Source organism: Mesoplodon mirus, assembly GCF_964341445.2.
Source record: "Mesoplodon mirus genome assembly, chromosome: 7".
Classification (NCBI taxonomy): Eukaryota; Metazoa; Chordata; class Mammalia; order Artiodactyla; family Ziphiidae; genus Mesoplodon; species Mesoplodon mirus.
Window position 1 is genome coordinate 140,355,478 of NC_138983.1, and position 20,519 is coordinate 140,375,996.

Genomic DNA, 20,519 nt, shown 5'->3' on the forward strand with positions numbered 1-20,519 from the left:
ACATCCTCCCTGGGACTGGGGACATCCACGTGCCCACAGGTGGGAGGGTGACGCGGGAGGGGCCAGGCCTGGAGACACTTTGCGTGTCCCCCTCTGTAACTCTGCACACATTTAGAATGTGCTGGGTATTTACACAGTGCCTTCGCAGTCTTCACCAAGAACAACCACAAAGGTCTGCACTAAATCTCTTAGAATTAAAAATAACTCATTACAGTAACCCACATATGCAAGACTATCATTCTGAATCTGAAAATTATTCTTTTTCTCATTTAAAGTCACTACTATATGTTCCTTACTTGTAATCCACTCATTTCTAAAAAGTCTTATCAGAGTTCTTGAAACAGGAGGGCAAAGACTAAAGGAATAAATAATTTAATAAAGATGAGTCTGAGCAGAGGCTAAGTATAGGGATAGCCTTAAAAAATGGCTTAAATGAATTCACTCCACAAATATCATCCAACACCTTCTCTCTTCCAGACACAAGGTTAACCTCCAAGGCTATAGAAATGAGGCCAAGATCTCTTGCCTTCAAGTTACTTCTAGGCCAGGCTGTGCATTACAACGTGTGGCCAGGTGACGAGTGGCAGGTGTTAAGGGACTTTGGAAGGGGGATGCCTAAGAGGGAAGGAGCAGGGCGGGGTGTGCATCAGGGAAAACCTTTGGGACGTGTAGGGACTGGGTGGCAGCAGGGGAGGACGGGGTGGGACAGGGCACCTTGGGCAGAAGCGGCAGCACGCAAAGGCACAGGGCAGGAGAGCACATCTCCAGGGAGGCCGAGAGTCAGCGGACTGGAGGGATGGGACGAGGCGCGGAGGGAAGGGCATGCTGTGCACACAGGAGTTCTGTGTGCCTTGAAGAAGAATTGGGAATTTATCCAGAAGGTGACAGGAAGCCACCAACCCACTTATTAAAGATATCATTGATGAGGTGTAACTTACCTACCACAACATTTACCCGTGTTATGTGAACAGATGAACGAGTTTTGGCACAAGTATATGCTGAGTAACCAACACTGCATCTAGATAATCCCCCACGATCCATGGCCCCAAAAGTGCCCTGCTCCCCCTCTGCCTCAGTCTATTTAAAGCAGGAGAATAAAATGATCCAATTTGCACTTAAGAAAGATTACCCTGGCAGCAAGGCGGTGCACAGCCCAGAACAAAAAGAAACAAGAGATGGAAATGGTACAGGTTAAATAAATGCGGAGCTAGTGGGAACGTGAGACAGATATATTTGTGGGATGAATGAACAGGACCTGGGTACATACTGGATGTGACCAAAGTCCACTCCTTTGGGCTCAGAAGGCTTCAGGGCTCAGGTGGCAATGCAGGCTCGGTACCAGAACCTGGGCCTGGTGAGCACCACAGCTGTTGTTCGAATCCCAATCCTCGCACGCACTGGCCAAGCAGTGCTCTGTGCCTGGCCTGCCAGACTCAGGCTCCCTTTAGGGTAACTTGGCAGATAAAGGTGCCCTTCTCCACAACAGAGCCCCTGGGAACCATGATGAGAGAGACACGTAGGAGGAAGGAGAGATGACTGATTCTGCCTGAGATGCCCGCAGCACAGCCAGGCCACAGGCTTGCAGGTCCAGGCTTGCGGGAGCCGCTGGAGCCACAGGCGCAGGTGGAGAGCAGCACCCCCCAGGTGAGCGTTGAGGCCGCTGGGAAGAATGAGGCGGGGCCTTGACAGACACCCAGGACTCGGGGCAGGGGGCGCACAGGCCCCTTTAGGGAGCAGCACACTCACCTGGGAGATGAGCTTCTTCTGTGCCTCCTGCATGACCACGTTGGCCAGGGCCAGGTCCTCCTCCTCCACGAGCTGGTCCTTGTCTGGTTTAGCCCTCATCGCCAGCAGCTTGATCTCCTTTGAGCTGAGCACCTCGAACGTGTCCGAAAGCAGCTCGCTGGCTTCCATGTCCAGGGGCAGGACGCCGTCGGCAAAGGACGCTGGAAGAAGCAGAGATGGGCTTCTGAGAGACGCTGCCGGGGACGGGGCAAGGGGGGATGCACAGCCGGTGGTCCGTCGGTCTGTACGGCACAGCTGACGGCCAAGGACATAACGGGCCCCTGGCTGCAGGGCAGCTGGGTCCTTCACACACGTCTCATCCCCCACGCCGGCCAGTCCTACCCAGGATGCTCAGGCAGATTTTGGAAGTGATGTTGAACCGCTGCTCATCTGTGAAGTGCTCCAGGAGGAACTTGTAGATTTTCATCCGCTTCTCCTTGTTTGTCTTCCCCTTCAGTGAGAACAGCCGCTTCTCTCTAGGGCAGAACAGGACCCTCTGAGCACTGCCCGTGGGCGAGGCCGAGAGGAATTCACTTCCAACGGCAGCTGGAGCCACCCGCACGCCCAGGAGGTGGTGCTGCCCGTCTCCCCGCACCCCGCCCCAGCCGCGCTGACCTCTCCGACTGGGGGAACCTGTTGTACTTCTCATGCTTCTCGTAGCTGCTGAAGTGGAAGATGCACTCGATGAAGTGCTGGAAAAACATGGCAGGGTTCCTCTTCAGCAGAAGGTGGGCCAGGCAGAACTTCCCAGTGCTGCGGAGAAGGGGACAGGGTACCGTGTGCTACTGGGAGACAGCCTCTAAGTCACACCAAGACCCTGCAACAGAGGGGACCGTGGAGAGGGTGGGCGACAGCTGCACTCCCGTCACTCGGCTCCTTGGCCCACCCTGCCCTGTGAACCCAGGTCTCACCACCAGCTCTCCCTGCAAAGCTCACAGGCCGCTGTCACTCAGCTACACCTCACACGCAGGACTCCCCACTCCCGCCCCGTCAAAACCGCTCCTTTAGGTGGACCCGCTGGCTACGACCACCGGGAGTGAACGTCACCCTCCCACCCCAACTTGAACTCTGAACCTTCTTGAGCACTGGGATTAAGCACAAGAGCAGGTTAGTTCGGGTCAGCAGGACAAGGACCTGCCACAGGCAGCAACCGCTCGACCCAGGATGCAGAGGGACATGTAGGGCCCAGCGCCCACAACCCCAAAGCAGGCACACGCAGACAGGCGAGCGAACACCCAGGCCTGGCTTCCACTTGGGGGTCAACCCGAGGCAGTGGAGGCTGGCTCTGATCCGGTCACACCGGCCAGACCAATCTGTTCAAGCTCAGAGGAACTTCCACCCTACAGGAGCCCCGCCACTCTTGGGGGGAGGAGCAGCAACAAGCACAGTCTGAGCACTCTGCTCTTGGCCTTGGGACGCGCGGACGCCAGGAGAGCCCCTTCCCCCGATGCTCTCCTCCAAGCTAAGGATAAAATCAGTCTGTTCACAGCACACACACACCCACTACGAGTCAGAGGAGGCAGGTCAGAGATCTCGACAGTGAAGTGACCTGCTGCCAACAGCAACCCTCTGACTGTTCACCCTGACACCCTGCAACCACAGAACAGCAAAAACTCTACCTACCAAAGGGAATTCCCCGGGGAGGAGGCCTGAGCGCCGTTAAGCGCCCTCGGTCCACTCCACACAAACCTGCTCAGCCTCTTAGAGCAGGCTGGAGGCGGAGGCCACAGGACCAGAGAACAGGCTTTCCTGACAAGGTTACTCTGCTAAACCAGCAGTGACCACGCATGAAGAAAACCACTAAATAAGCAAAAACATCCCCCAAGAAACAACCTGACTTCACCCCTGAGGTATCTGATGACAGTTAACCCTTCACGGGTTAACTTCCAGGGTTTTCATAGCTGCCAGCCTTGGAAGTCATTCCTATGAATACGTACAACCAGACAGAATCCAGCGATGCTTCTGCGCGAAGACGGGCTGCTTTAGGCTCGTCCACGTGATGTCAAATGCTCATCTACTCACTTCAGGTCAAGAACATGTACAGGTGGTGACTGATGGGCAAGCACCCTGGTGAATAACCAGCTTAAACAACTGTACAAAGAAATTCCACAGCTTACGGACTTCCCTGGTGGCACAGTGGTTTAGAATCCACCTGCCAATGCAAGGGACACAGGTTCAAGCCCTGGTCTGGGAAGATCCCACATGCCGTGGAGCGACTAAGCTCGTGCGCCACAACTACTAAGCCTGCACTCTAGAGCCCACTAGCCACAACTACTGAGCCCGAGTGCCACAACTACTGAAGCCCATGCGCCTAGAGCCTGTGCTCCACAACGAGAAGCCACCACAATGAGAAGCCTGCGCATGGCAAGGAAAAGTAGCCCCTGCTTGCCACAACTAGAGAAAGCCCGCGGGCAGCAACAAAGACCCAACGCAGCCATTAAAAAAAAAAAAAAAATCCACAGTTTAACATAAATTATGCAAAGGAGGATTTGGACACTGGGGCTGAAATCAAGTCCAGGAGCTAAGTGTCATGAGAACAGGTGCACGGGTCAGCGGTAAAATCCAGCACGAATCCTGCTGCTGCACAGTGACTGGGACCCACAAGACAAGATTCAGCCTTGACTGCATTAAGACTCACAGATCCCCCTCCAGCTTGACCAACTGGGCAAGAGGGACGGTTTTTTTAGTTTGTCAGCTGACAAAAGAAACCAGCATCCTAATGATGCCTCCTGGGGCCGGCACCCTTTCTCACTCTCCTCGCCCTGCAGGACAGTTAACAGGGACCACACACAACAAACCACCAAGTCGGGGACACTGCAGATTTCACACGGCAGGAAGCGTCTCATACGTAAAACAGAATGAAAGGCCAGCTAATCCCGAGTAATACTAAGAATCCAAGTCTCGGTTTCAATCAGCCCAACGAGGCCACAAGAGAAGAGCCGTCTGGTCACTTCCTTTTTTAGATTAAAAAAAAAAAAAAAAATTTGTTTGGCTGCGCCGGGTCTTAGATGCAGCACGCGGGATCTTTTAGTTGCAGCATGTGAGCTCTTAGACATGCATGTGGGATCTGGTTCTCTGACCAGGGATCAAACCCGGGACCCCTGCATTGTGAGCTTGGAGTCTTAACCACTGGACCACCAGGGAAGTCCCTCCTCTTTTAGATTTAACAAGAATCATAAAAATCCCACTTCTTTCAGATGTCTTCCCGAGCAAATGCTACTCTGAAGCAGGCATCTGCTCAGCGAAGGCCGCTGTGGATAGACTCATAGTCCTGATTCGGCCGTTCTCAGACTGGCACGGGGGCTCAGACCCATCCATACCAGGATCAATTCACTGCATCCACGCTGACTTTGACCCACGCCCCCTCGCTCCCCGGCCCTCATCACTGTCACCCTGGGCTCGCTTCCCTGGTCTTTTCCCACCTGCCATCTTCCCGTTGTATGCTCTGTGGTCCTGGTTCCACAACGTGTCGGCTGCTTCCCACTCTGTCCCTCCTCTTCATAAACAAGCGGGCTGTCCTCCAAGGGCCCACAGTCCAGGCATGAGGACCACACTCCCCCCACACGTTCATTCATTCACTCACCAAACGTCCACTGAGTGTCTCCTCAGTTTCAGATGTGAGGGGTACAGCAGTAAACAAAACCACCCCTGCCTCTCCGGGAAGCCTGTGTTCTACCAGGTGCACAGATGTTATGGGAACTGTACAGAATGTGTGGCCAAAAGTGGTCTGAAGCAAAAGCTGGCTGGGGCAGGACGTGCGGGAGAGGGAGAGGGCAGGCTGCTGGTGAGAAACCACGTCCTCCACCAGGCTCACGTGAGGCTCGGCCTTTCCTCTCGACGCTCCTGCCACGCGCCTGTTTTGACTGCTCGGTAAGTACTTCCTGGTTTTCTCCATTCCAAACCCCAACATCGCTGCTATGGTCTGAATCCCAGTTTGTATCCCCCGAATTCCTATGTTGGAAACCGAGCCCCCGAGGGGGTGGTGTTAGGAGGAGGGCCTTTGGGAGGTGACTGGGTCACGAGGGCAGAGCTCTCACTGACGGGGTGCGCGTCTTATAAACGAAGCCCGAGTCCCTCCTTCCCTTCCGCTGCCTGAGAACACGGTGCCGTGAGGACAGGGTGAGAGGTCTGCTCTCTGGAAGCGCCTCACCTCACACTCTCCACCTCCAAATGCGGAGGGGCAGTTCCTGCTGTTTATCGGCTGCCCAGTCTGTGGGACTTGTTCTAACAGCCCAGAAGGCCTGGGACAATCTCTCAGAGCCCTTTCAGTGTCCACACAGCCTCCTGGTCCCCCGGCTTCATCGACTCAGGGACTGCCCCCCACCAGGACTGTGTGTCACAACACCGGAGCCCCCACTTCTGAGGTCCGACAACCCACCCTCACCTGCCGACCCATGCAGCTTTCTGACTCCCTCATCCCCTCACGTATCCTGCGTGGAGCCCTCTGGATCCTCAATTCCTCCTTTTTCTCCCAAACCAAGCCAACTATGCCTTACTTCCTTCTCTATCTCCACGGCCCATCACTGTAGTCACCATCTTGCCCTAAACCCCTCCGGCCCCTGCCTTATTGCAGGCCCAGAGCATCTGCCCAGCTCTCCTGAAACAGCCCAGCTGCCACCTGGCCATCACCCAGACTGCTGTGCTACACGGGCACCACCTAGTGGACACACGAGGAAACAGGTCATACAATTCTGTAGTCCTCATATTGGGGGTTTACAGGACCAATTAAAAATGTTGTGCAAGGAAACCATAATTCGAAAAGATACATGCACCCCACTGTTCATTGCAACACTAGTCACAATAGCCAAGACATGGAAGCAACCTGAATGTCCATGGACAGAGCAATGGACGAAGAAGACGTGGTACATATATACAGTGGAATATTACTCAGCCATGAAAAAGAATGAAATAACGCTATTTGCAGCAACATGCATGGACCTAGAGATTGTCATACTGACTGAAGTAAGCCAGACAGAGAAAGACAAATATCATGATATCACGTACAGGTGGAACTAAAAAAAAATGGTACAAATGAATTTACAAAACAGAAAGGGTCACAGATGTAGAAAACAAACTTATGGTTACCAAGGGGGAAAACAAGGGGAGGGGTAAACTGGGAGATTGGGCTTCACATACACATACTACTATATATAAAACAGATAACTATTAAGGATCTGTATAGCACAGGAACTCTACTCAATACTCTCTAAAGACGTATAGGGGAAAAGAATCTAAAAAAGAGTGGATATACATATATGTATAACTGATTCGCTTTGCTGTACAGCAGAAACTAACACAACATTGTAAATCAACTATACTCCAATAAAAATTAATTTTAAAAATGTCATGCAATTTTGTTCATGCCAGAATTGCCAGGAAATCCACCACCTGGACCAAAAATAAATTCACAGGGCTCTGCCGCTATATAGTCTCTTGGGAAGAGCTGTCTTAGCAGACACACATGGAAAAATTAATGTGTTTAAAGTAAGCAGATAGGCCTGACCTTTGGCCTAAAAATAGAGGACAGGTTTAGTTTTTCAAAGCTTTTCAAATCATGCTCCACATTTTTACCATGGTTCAAACAAATCCAGAAAGCAGGGATAAAATGGAAAGATTTAAGGGGGAGGGATAAAATGCTACCAGAAGTACTGGTTTTCTCACTACGGTGGAGATGTCTGCCTGTCCTAGTTTCCTTCTGACGCACGCTCTCATCACCTGTGGAACAGGCCCTGCATGTGGTCTACCGAGCGAACAAGGCCGTAACATACATGTGGAGGAGCTGACGCAAGGGGAAGACACCGACGTGCAGGTTAAACACCCACCCTCCCCTCCCGGGTGTGTCCTCCCAAAGCCCCCCAGTACTGGTGCTCCTGCCTGCTCCTGGGCCGCATGTGGCACACGGGCTGCAGGGCTGGCCTGGGGCAGAGGGGGAAGGTGAGAGGGCACGGCACAGCTAGCTGCCCCATCCCTTTCCCAAATATACACAGAAAAAGAAAGCATAGCAGCCTTAGCTTTTTCCTCTCTGACTCTAGACATGCTAATTAGGATGTTAACCTTCTACCAGTTTACTGCGTAAAATGTTTCTCCTTGGAAAAATATACCCAAAGGAAACCAAACAGAAATCCTTCCGTGGAACTAGAGTAAACCACTGGTGACCATATTTAGAACCAGAGGGACCCATTACTATATGCTATTTATAGTTAATGAATCTTGTAAAGACCTCTTCCCAACTGTGGTAGCTTCTGCCATGCATTCAACATTCTATTTTCCAACTGCAGACTTGCTTTAAAAAGAGTTACTCATATAATATAATCAAGGTTAGCAAATTCTGTGAGATCATTTCTAAACCCCTTGAAAATAAATCTTTAATTATAGAAGGGGAAGAATTAACAGTGGCAAGGCAGTCCCCCTGCCTTCCAATTCTTGGGAAATACCCATTTCCAAGGAGCCTTGTAAACTACACACTATGATTTCACACTGAGCAATTGTGTTAATCCCTAGAATTTCTTCCTTACAGTTTCTGCACTTAGGAGAAAGTCTGAACTCTTACTATACTGGCCTAGAAGTCAACAGTTACTGGCTTCTGCTCTTGACAGCTGACCACGACAGAGGCTCACACTGCTCTTCACTCCCCCGTTTGGAAGAAAAAAGTGTCAGCAAATGTGGTCAGTGCTGGGATTATTCGATGGTCAATCTGTACAAGGGCTTCTTTGTTTTTTGTTTTTAAATTTATGTGAAAACTAAAGCTTTGTTACACAGCTTAGTATTTTAAAAATTGGCTAATTTTCTGGCAACTGCCAAAAGCTCACTAAATCCTAAATAACGCAATTCTAAACCAATTTTAAAGAAAAAGAGATCTTTTCCAGAAACTAGGCCAATCACTCGGCTGGCTGGCGTGAGGAAAAAGACTCACCTGGCGATGTCTGGGTGTGGGTCCACCAGTGTGCTGACGAACCGGAAGAACAGGGAGCCCTTCCACTTCACGAAGTCCTCCTGCTCGAGAGAACAAAGGCTCATGCTTAAAGGGGCCTCAGCACACAGCCCTGTCCCTGGGGCTGTGAGCGCTCATATGGGAGAGTGTGGGCAGGAGAGCCCGACCGTGACTCAGCGCCCCTGCCTGCAGGGAGGCGGCTGCACCCCGCACGAGACAGTGAGGGCAGGGACGCATCAGAACAGACACACAACTCACTTAAAGATCAAATAGCATTTTCCCCTCGCATCAGGCTACACACGCGCTCTTGAGCTCTGTCCACACAGACGTGTCTCTGCAGGCTCTCGGAGCATGTCTGCAAGGTCACCCGGGCAAGCACGAGGGTCCTCATTGTACAAACGACGAAGGTCTGTCTGGGAACACCGACTGTTCACAGAATCGGAACCAGACTTACTCGTCTATACGTACTTTTCTCTACGTGCTGTTTACTTGTGAAAACAAACTTCACCCTGCACAACGGGATCTCTGAACAAACACCCAGAAGGAATATTAGGAAGTAATCATCTGTTTAAATGTCTGATCAGAACGTCAGAAGAGTGGTATGTGAAACTGCACGTGAGCAAATACCTGTGCCTCTCCTACAGTGCAGCCCGACTCCTACCCTGCTCAGACCCCCAACAGGAGCAGCCGGCCAGGCGAGCCCTCATGCGCACCTGCAGGAGGTTAGTGAGCAAGAAGAGTGTCTGCTTGCGGATGAAGGGGTCCGAGTCCTTCAGACACACAGAGATGTTGGGGATGTACTTGTCCACCATGACCGTGTACCGGATGCAGAGGTCGCACAGGACAATGACGGCGTTGTTGCGCACGGCCATATCCCCGCACACCTCCAGCTCCCGCACCAGGGCCGGGATGCTCTTCTTTGCAAGATCCTCATGCTGCAAGCACAGCTTCCCTGCCGTCAAGAAAGAAAGACACGCTGACTCTACTCTCAGCCTCTGCCTCACATTTCCTCCAGCTGTATACTGCTATGGATTTTATTTAATCAGTTAAAACTTCACATCAACAATCACAACAAAAAATCTAAGGCAGACAGACCCATACTAAATATTAAGAAGCGTCAAATACCCCCAGGTTTCATGAGACAGACACTCTGAGATGTTCCTTCACTTCCTTTTAAAGTCAACATCTGAATTTTGGAGTTATCAACTTACCTGGAAAATGACCAATAAAATGTAACCGATGATATTTTTTACTTTTGATTATACACATAATTGATAGAAGCTGAAAAGTTTAATGATGAACTTGAAATTTGAGCTAAGTGAATACATAATCATGTCATTTATTTCATTTCTTGTTCATAGTTAGAAGAAGGAAAGCTGTTGTTGAGTTTTGTGTTTGTGTTTTTTTTCTGGTCTGGGGAACATTTTGCTCTTATTTACACTTCTGAGATTTTTGAAAAATAACCATTATTACCAAAAATTCGTAACTCGTGTTGAGTATACACAATCACAAAGAAAATTCAAAATTTTTTTGCAAATACTGACAGAAGTCGGTCTTAAGATAAACAACAGTGTGAGGTCATGGAAAGTATCAAATAAACTGTCTCTTTTTGTGTGTCAGTGTGTTAGTTTCTGCTTTATAACAAAGGGAATCAGCTATACATATGTATACATGTACCCCCACATCCCCTCCCTCTTGCGTCTCCCTCCCACCCTCCTTATCCCAACTCTCTAGGTCATCGCAACGCACCGAGCTGATCTCCCTGTGCTATGTGGCTGCTTCCCACTAGCTATCTGTTTTACATTTGGTAGTGTATATATGTCCATGCCACTCTCTCACTTCGTCCCAGCTTACACTTCCCCCTCCCCAGGTCCTCAAGTCCATTCTCTATGCCTGGGTCTTTATCCCTGTCCTGCTCCTAGGTTCTTCAGAACCTTTTTTTTTTTTTTTAAGATTCCATATATATGTGTTAGCATACACTATTTTTTTTTTTTTTTTTTTTTTTGCTGTACGCGGGCCTCTCACTGCTGTGGCCTCTCCCGCTGCGGAGCACAGGCTCCGGACACACAGGCTCCGCGGCCATGGCTCGCGGGCCCAGCCGCTCCGCGGCATGTGGGATCTTCCGGGATCGGGGCACGAACCCGTGTCTCCTGCATCGGCAGGCGGACTCTCAACCACTGCGCCACCAGGGAAGCCCAGCATACACTATTTTTTCTCTTTCTGACTTACTTCACTCTGTATGACAGACTCTAGGTCCATCCACCTCAGTACAAATAATTCAGTTTTGCTTCTTTTTATGGCTGAGTAATATTCCATTGTATATATGTGCCACATCTTCTTTATCCATTCATCTGTCCACGGACACTTAAGTTGCTTCCATGTCCTAGCTATTGTAAATAGAGCTGCAATGAACATTGGGGTGCATGTGTCTTTTTTTTTTTTTCCTGTACGCGCAGGCTCAGCGGCCATGGCTCACGGGCCTCGCCGCTCCGCAGCATGTGGGATCTTCCCAGACCGGGGCACGAACCCGTGTCCCCTGCATCAGCAGGCAGACTCTCAACCACTGCGCCACCAGGGAAGCCCACGTGTGTCTTTTTGAATTATGGTTTTCTCAGGATATATTCCCAGTAGTGGGATTGCTGGGTTGTATGGTAGTTCTATTTTTAGATTTTTAAGGAACCTCCACACTGTTCTCCATAGTGGCTGTATCAATTTACATTCCCACCAACAGTGCAAGAGGACTCCCTTTTCTCCACACCCTCTCCAGCATTTACTGTTTGTAGATTTTTTGAGATGGCCATTCTGACTGGTGTGAGGTAACACCTCATTGTAGTTTTGATTGCATTTCTCTCATGATTAGTGATGTTGAGCATCCTTTCATGTGTTTGTTGGCAATCTGTATATCTTCTTTAGAGAAATGTCTATTTAGGTCTTCTGCCCATTTTTGGATTGGGTTGTTTTCTTGATATTGAGCTGCATGAGCTGCTTGTAAAGTTCGGAGATTAATCCTTTGTCAGTTGCTTCATTTGCAAATATTTTCTCCCATTCTGAGGGTTGTCTTTTTGTCTTGTTTATGGTTTTCTTTGCTGTGCAAAAGCTTTTAAGTTTCATTAGGTCCCATTTGTTTATTTTTGTTTTTATTTCCATTTCTCTAGAAGGTGGGTCAAAAAGAATCTTACTGGGCTTCCCTGGTGGCGCAGTGGTTGGGAGTCCGCCTGCCGATGCAGGGGACATGGGTTCGTGCCATGGTCCAGGAGGATCCCACATGCCACGGAGCGGCTGGGCCCGTGAGCCATGGTCGCTGAGCCTGCACATCCGGAGCCTATGCTCCACAACGGGAGAGGCCACAACGGTGAGAGGACTGTGTACCGCAAAAAAAAAAAGAATCTTACTGTGATTTATGTCACAGAGTGTTCTGCCTATGCTCTCCTCTAAGATAAACCATCTCTTTATGATGTGAACTGCAAACTTATGTCTTCATTCCCAGAACTTAGTGCAGTGCCTGGAATACAGCTCTTGAAGAACAGACTTCATGGTGCTACATTATGAGTATAAAAAAACCCCACAGGTTTGATGGTAATAAATTAAACAGGGAGTGTCCTGCAGAGCTGGGTGCTCCTACAGTTACCTCCCGAGCTTACAAGCTTATAAATTAAAAAGCACACGTGGAGAGACTGCCCCGTGTCTCCTTACTCACCCAAGGTGATGACGGCATGTGCTCTGATCACAGAGGGCATGACAGAGCCCTGGAACTGGGAGATGGGCTGGGAGGATGTGGCCTCACTGCCGCCTGGGTCCGACGTGGTCACTACAGGAGGGAAAGGAAGGGAGAAGAGGTCTTGCTGCACTGCTACAGGGCAAACCCAGCCCCGAGGCAGCAGGTGCAGAAGGCACGCCAAGGGCCTTACAATGCTCCGCGCTGGCAGAAGCAGCCAGGATGGACTGCATCAGCAGGAAGGCTCTCTTGTCCACTCTGGCTGGACAGAGCTGGGCTACGTCTCCTAAGGTGAAAATGTACTTCACCTGCAAAGAGAATTGGTTTTGCAGTAAGAATAAGGCAAAAGAAAAACGAACTCTAGCTAGGTTAAGGCCATGTCAGTGGAGTACTTTTTCTGCCCCCCAAATTAAATGGCTGGGTTTTTTCCCCACAACACCACACAGCCATTGTAAAAACCCAGTCACTGCTTCAACTAGGGTGACTGTATAGGTTTATCATCTATATCTAGATACGCCTGCAAGTCAAAGGGGTGCTATGACAGCAGAGGGGACCTCGGTGCTTCCGGGTAAGTGGGGACACGGAACAGCTGACTTACAATACCGCCGCCCACAGACACCATCCTTGTTTTTCTGTATGACTTTCTTTTCAAAGTACTTTTATAGTCACAGGGCTTCATGTTTGCTTTTCTCACACACTTGCCAATCACACTAGGTTGAAGTTTGTGATTCTAAATTTCAGTATCAGGCATCCTTTCATGTCAATATATACGATCAATGTGTTTAATGACTGCCTACATCTGTTAAAACCTCTGAATGTCATCAAGGTTGATCGCACTATTCCTACACATTTATGTTGACCTAGTCCCTTCCTGTTTGCATCAGCTCTGATGGACACCTTGGCATCCTGGGACACTGTTCTGCCTCCTCAGAGGGGACGTGCGGGGTGAGAGGGCATATAGCCTGTTGCACGCTTTAAACTCACTTCCAAACTGTTCTCCTGCTTAGCTTACTAGTAAGACTCCTTCCAAAACTTGTGAGAACTTGCTTCCTCAAGCCACCACTACTGTGTCTTTATTAAGGACCTTCAGATGAACAGTTGATACTTATTTTTTTAATCGTAAAAATACAAGGGTGATGCTAAATAAACAGTAAAATGTTGAATAAAAGGCTTTTTAAGAGTAAAAAAGCTAATAATAAGGATGTGTGTGTTTAAAAAGAACTGAACACACTGTATCTCAGTGGATTAGCGGCACATTTGAATTATATTTAAAGAGTGAAGTAAACAATATATATAGGGCAAACTTCTCTCTATATTTTGACCAAAAGGTAAATTGTGGTGACATATTTAACAGGAAAAAAAAAATCTTAGCGGGGAAAACTCACTGGTCATAATAAGCGTTTTTCTTAGATTGGGTAGGGAATCCCAGACAAATTAGCGGAGCAAGACCCTCCAGAGAAATCCCGGGTCGGGACCACTCTAAACATCGTGACCTCTGACCCAAAACATCTGGGTTCTCGTGGATCAGGATATTTTTATTACTGAACTGGGCCCGTATTACTGCCTTGGCACAAAGGGCCTTCTCCTCCAACAAATCTGAACACGGCCATCAATCCCCAGGTCCAGGTGCGAGGGGGCGAAGCAGGAATTGGACACAGAAGGAAGTGCTTTACTAAGTTTCAAACAGACAAGGAAAGTGACCACTTTTGGCAAAATGATGGCCTACTCTGAAGGGCATCAAAAAGCAGCTCATGTTTGCCCTTATGGGACACTGTCAGATGCTGGAATCAGAATCACCACGTTCTGTTGACAGTCAGCTACTTGAACCAGAAAACGGGCCCTGAGTTCACTGGCTCAAAGGCACCTCTTCATGGCACAATTTCTAAAGCAGGGTGCATGCCACACAATCTCACTGCTCCCAGGGCAGCAGCTTCTCCAGCTTTCAAATATCTCATTTGTTTTAGACATGACCTGGGAGCTGTTCTATAGTCTGATATTCAAACAGCTTGCCAGACACATTTTTTAAAAAAACATCAAACCAACAAGCCAAAAGAACAAAGAGGATGCTCACTTTACTCTTTTCTCACCTTATTACTTCTGAGCTCACAACACACACTGTGTTTTCCCTGTCGGATCAGGAATCTCACAGGACCCAACTGGTAGAAGGATTTACCATCATTTTCCCCCAGATGATAAGTATGGGAGAGAAAAATGAATAGGTCACCGATAAAAAATTCTTCTAAAAAAAGAGTAAGCCCCAGGCTAGGAAAATCCTTTTCTTGCTAAGAGTATTGAAAACGCACCTCACACAGCCGTCTACAGGCCCAGCCGACACGAGGAGGAGAGGAGGACACTAAGAGCAGCAGCTACTCACCGCCAGGTCTTCGTTCATCCTCCCGGTCCCGTCCTCCTTCAGAACTATGTCGGAGAGGCAGCGCACACAGGCGGAGAGCACGTCCCCGCACGCCTGCACCAGTAATCCCTGCGGCAAGGCAAAGGCCATCTCTGAAGGGCACCACGCATCCATCAGAATGCCCGCGACACACAACTTGCTCACAAGAAACTCTACGGCCTTCAAATGCATAAACCGCAAGCCATGGAAACCCCAGCCATCATGCTTTTGCATCTTTGCTCTTTTAGCAATCTGGCAATGCGAACTGGCTAAGTGGAATTCACGAAGAACACTTATGTATGCTCTTTGTAATAAGCTATATTTACTACAAACATATATATTTATGTATTATCTTTCTTTCTGTTGTTACATTTGCCCTATAAGAGGGAAAGACATCTATTTAGGAAGATCTACTGCCCTAATTTATAAGAGATCTGTAATAGCAGTGGTCCTCCAATAGAGAAAAACATTGCAATTCTTCTGGCATATGTAGATGGTGAATTAACTACTGTAATAAAGAGTATATTTTAAAAACACATAGAATAAAAAAGAACAGTTTTTAGCCTCCTGAAATGTATTCATTAGAGAGAAGTTTTCAGAGTCTCTTATTAGTTAAAGTGACCTCAAGGGGGTCCCACCTCCGGCCCACACATCTCACCACGCTTATGGGCCAAGTGAGGAGCTCGGTCACACCCTATAACCTGGAAGGCACTTTCCCCAGGAGGCCGTCCCTACACACCCAGGTTGAGCTGAGTTGCTCCACCCCAGGACCGCCACGTTACCAGACACTCGCTTCTGTTTCAGGAATTATTCTAAGCCATTGGGATTACAGGTTAACGTGTAGGTCTCCCACACTATGCGGCAGGTGCCTTAGGAAGGGGCAGTGTGAACCATACCCCAGGGAGTGCCCAGCAGCAATACCACAAGACGGTACTCTAAGTTTGCCAAATTGCTGGCAAACCATCATCACAATCCAGACATCTGTAGTCTGACTCGGCCTAAAATGTGTCAAAGCTATTGTCTTTATTAACGCTTTACAAAAATGACTGCACTTAAGATGTTAACAGACTGCACAACCCGGAGCTTCTGAAATGCACGTGCTCTGTCCCAGCCTGGCTGAGTCCTTTAGGCCCGGCGCCCGGCTGCTAGTGAGAGGAAGACCTCAGAGTCTGGGCGAGCTGCCAGCCAGCCCGCCCTGGGCTCTCTCCATGCAGGGGCTCCTGTCACGCTTCCAGTGTGACTCCCACTGACCAGAGAGACGTGTCCAGAGGCAAGTCTGTCCACTCTAGGCAGACCTCAGTACAGTTTTTCTTCAGTTGGGCACAATCTGTCTCCTTGCAATTTCCACCCACTGGTCGAAATCAGTGCTCCGTGACGCCAAATAAATCCAGGTCTCTGTCCTTTGGGTCCTTCATTCATGTGTATTTAGCCAGGCAGCCGGCCTCCCCACACTTCCTCTCCAGCTAAACATACCAGGCCCTCAGCGCTCCCGGCCAGCCTGCTCAGTCACCCTGCTGACCGCTCTCCTTGGATACATCCCTCTGGTCTCCTCCACGTTCTCTGAACGGCTGTGACTGAGACAGAATGGCAGCACGTGGCCTTAGACTTGAGCGTACAGGCAGCAGGACGAGCACCTGTTCCAGACGCGGTCTCTACCCCCACAGTCCACACCTGCACCCACTTCGTCAACGACGGCCTCACCATGCCATCAGCTCACACCAAGCTTGCAGAGAGCAACGGTGCCCAAAGACCAAGCCTCTCACGCGTGCTGCCGTCGAGCTACATCTCGACGGCCTCTTCTTTGGGTAACTTGTTTTTCTCCGTAAAATACAGGACATTCATTTACAGAGAAAAGAAGCACAAGTACGTTTCTGGTCACTTGGATGGAAAGTATCCTGAGATTCCGGGAAGTCTCAGGGCCCTAGTCCACTGCCCACCACCAAGGGAGGTGGTCTTGGCAAAGCTAACACCCTGCCCTTCTCCTAACCAGCAGTGAGTTCCTCTCCCTTCTGGGTCTCAGTTTCTATGTTTGATGAGAACTCAGCCTTCCCCCCAGACCAACAATGACACAACTTACTGTTCTAATGACTGTGGCTGGTGGTGGGCAAACAGTTAGTCGTTACGGCCCTGGTTCCCCCCAGTGCAGACCCCCTCCAGCCAGTGCTGGGGAGCCACACTGGCCCGGGAAGCGGGGCCCGTGGTGCAGGCCTGGCTCCGCACTAACAAGCGACGTGCCGCAGACACTTGGGGGACGGCGCCCTCACATTCTGCCACAGAACCTCCATTCTTTCCTACAGCATTTGTTCCTCATCATCAGCTTTTTGTTTTGTTTTTACCCGTTTTCTGCTATTCAAATATGCTCCCTACTTAGGTAATGGTTCCTTATTTAAAAGTTTTTCATACACTTTCTTGGATCAGAGATAAACAGAAAATCAAATAAAGCAAGTATCCCCTTCACCAAGAAGTGCCAAAAGGTTTATGCCAGGAAAACACCAGACACAGAAAGAGCTGGGCATTTTTAATTAACTAAATTTCAACCTGTTTTAAGTCTTAAGCAAAAAAGTTACAGTATATTGTCTTACTACAATGGTTAACTTATCAGGAAAGGACTTTTTAAAAAGAACTTATACAAGAAAATGAAGCTTAGGAAGGTGGCACATGAAACAATAATGTTTTTATTCTGGGAGATTTAAATATATTTCAGCAATTATTTAATTTTTGACTTCTAAAATCATTAATAACCCCCAGTCCTAAAATTTTTTATTATGACTAGCACTGTCTAGGAGTATATTTCATGATAAAAACTGAATACATGGTAGTAAGATAATTTATCATTAGAGATACTTAAATGGATAGCTTTTGGGGAGTCAAAGTAACCCTCTGTGTCACACAGAACGCTGGTTTGGAGCTGTGATGATGAATCCACAGGGAATGTCAGCAGGAGGCTCTGGGAACTCTGGGGACAAGAGATACTAGGGTGACAGGATGATGACTAATCAGAAATCTTCTGGTCTGGAGGGAAGCTGTGACTAGGAGGAAACCGCTTACACATCCTTGGAGTGAGGGAGGAGGGTCTAACAGGCTATTGTGAGCACCGAGGTTACGATGATTAAAAGACAACCTTGCAGATTCGATCTTGGAAACAGGTGTCTGGCAGGTGTGCTTCCTAGAAGACACTGGTACCCAGAACCAAGGAGGTGACCTCCTAAAGGAGCTGTGTGTCTTCAGCAGCCAAGATCTTCTTGGGGAATGTCAACTGCTTGTCACGTAGGTGCTTCCTTGGAGAACTAACTGCTGGGGACCACCCACCCTTCCAGGTTCTCTGCGGAGAACACGCCCCCAGCTTCAAGGCAGAGCGTTATGTCCACGTACAGACAAAAGACAGACACACCCAGGAGAGTCTGTAGCGTACCTGCTCCTCCGCTGGCGTCTCTGCAGATGCCCTACAGAGTCCTTGCAAAGTATCAACAGCTGGGCTGATCAACTTTGGTGACCACCAGAATCCATGCAGCTTACTTTTGATAACATCTAAAAAAGAGAGTCAATTCCCTTGAAGTTTAACTCTTAAAAATATATATAAAGTGAAAGGCAAAGCCTTTTCACGATTCTCCGGTAGACACTCACCTGTCACCTTGTTCCGGGTGCTCTGAGGAAGATGCTTTGCAATATGCCGGATAACACAGAGGATGTGCCCTAAGGTGTCTGCATTGGGGTCCTGCTGCCTGTGGAAAGGGCAGAAGAAATATCAGTACAGAACCAAAGTAAAAGTTGCTGCCAACAAAATACTTTTCTTCTGGATTATCAGTATTGGAGGAAGTAGGGTGGCATGGTTTAGGAGTCGAGTTGGGGAGCATTAAGGCACTTAATGTACTTGGACAATGAAAGCCTAAAAGTGATTCTTTTTTTCATGTTTGTTTTTACGCCAGAATTTAAAGAAAAGATCTGTGTATATTAACAGCTATGAAAGAGCCCACTTTCTTAAGACATGAGTTTTGTTTCCAAGACTCTCTCGTGTCTGGTGGCAGCTAAATCACAAGCATGCGAACCTGCTTATTTTCTCCCAGGCCTTCATGATTTGGGTGTAGTCCAGCGTGGGTGACGAGCCAGCAATCTTGGAGAGCAGCATCCAGGCCGGGGCAGAGTGCTCCTTGCCAGTGTGGGAGAGCACATTGTTTACAAAAGTGGAGGAGAACTTATCTTTCTTGGACCAGACGTGAAAAGCCTTATCTAAATAGCGGCTGGAAAAAAGATGAGAAAGCAGAATTGCAACTGTAAATACACAAAACTGTTCAGACCTGCCCCTCGGTGAAGGGTATCAACTTCTGCCGCAGGATTCTGGCAGAGAAAACATGCAAACAGAGGCTCCTGGCTAGTGGCTCATCAGATAGCAAACTAGGTATCTTTCTAATTATTATTACACGGAATAAGGTATAGTTACCCCTCCCCTGCCCATAAAGTATTTATGTTTAAAGAAAATAATAAAATTTCATAGTTCACTTGAGACCCTCTAAAATTTCTAGGCAAACATATGGGGTAAGTTACCAATAACAGGTACACGCAGAGTCTACAGGGTTTTAGTGACAAACAATGTAGACATTGTCCTTTTTCCAATGGAAGGACTGGAGAGAAATGACATCCTAGTATTTACGGATGGTGATATTAAACGAGCTCGACGTTGCTATGACCAGCCAAGACCACCCAGAAATACATATATCAAACTTTTCTAAAATACAAAATGCCTCTGATGTATTAAAGTGTTTGTGTGATGTCACTGTTATTTTTAAACCATTTAGTTTACTTTTTCCTATAGCACTGAATGACATCATATGACTCCTGAGACAAATGCAGTATTATATATTTAAGTGGAGAGAAAAATACATTCCTTCCAATTAATTTCTTCTACTGCTAGGCACACACACACACTCAGATTAGCAAGACTTTCTCATTAAATGAAAAAAAGAATTCTCAAAGCACAAAGAATGCAACTATAAGAAAACAAACCCATTTACACACAACAAGCATCTGCATATAAATGAATGGTTTTATTAATAAATTAGTTTTTGGTTAAAAATCTATCTAGAGGGCTTCCCTGGTGGCGCAGTGGTTGAGAGTCCGCCTGCCGATGCAGGGGACACGGGTTCGTGCCCTGGTTCGGGAGGATCCCACATGCTGCGGAGCGGCTGGGACCGTGAGCCGTGGCTGCTGAGCCTGCGCGCCCGGAGCCTGTGCTTCGCAGCGGGAGAGGCCACAACAGTGAGAGGCCCGTGTACCGCAAAAAAAAAAAAAATCTAGAGTTTTACTGCGAATGACTAACATAATTTATATCTGACTGCTATCCAAAAGCAAGATACATGAAATCAACGAATATTTAAAAGTTTATGTACAAGCATCACACAGAATATTAACTGAAGTTTACTGCAGGAAGCCAACAGAATGACAAAACATCCTCTGAACTTCCAGGTTTGAGATCTCAAATCTGGCTCCTCTCTGACCACGCACACCCTCCACATGGGCTGAGCCGTCCCCAAAACCTCCCAACTGGACCCTCCATTAGCCGCACTGCCCATCACAAGCAGGGGATGCCGCACCACTCAGAATGTGGTTCAGCAAACACCACCTGGTTTCCTGAAAAGCACTGCCAACCTCTATCCTAATATCAAACCAAAGCACCCCCCCCCCGTGCCCATCTCAGTGCC

General features: G+C 48.4%; 1 protein-coding gene across 1 annotated transcript in view; it reads right to left on the minus strand.

Moving 5' to 3' along the window:
- NCAPD3 (non-SMC condensin II complex subunit D3) overlaps positions 1-20,519 on the minus strand; it is a 60,616-nt gene that overhangs the window by 7,506 nt on the left and 32,591 nt on the right. Inside the window, exons 17-27 of the mRNA XM_082626854.1 lie at positions 18,870-19,061; positions 18,448-18,545; positions 18,236-18,351; positions 14,806-14,913; positions 12,625-12,739; positions 12,414-12,524; positions 9,430-9,668; positions 8,699-8,778; positions 2,401-2,538; positions 2,128-2,261; positions 1,747-1,946 (exon numbers count right to left, since the gene is read on the minus strand). Of these exons, the coding sequence (XP_082482980.1) occupies positions 1,747-1,946; positions 2,128-2,261; positions 2,401-2,538; positions 8,699-8,778; positions 9,430-9,668; positions 12,414-12,524; positions 12,625-12,739; positions 14,806-14,913; positions 18,236-18,351; positions 18,448-18,545; positions 18,870-19,061 (1,531 nt within the window). The remainder of the gene's footprint in view (positions 1-1,746; positions 1,947-2,127; positions 2,262-2,400; positions 2,539-8,698; positions 8,779-9,429; positions 9,669-12,413; positions 12,525-12,624; positions 12,740-14,805; positions 14,914-18,235; positions 18,352-18,447; positions 18,546-18,869; positions 19,062-20,519) is intronic.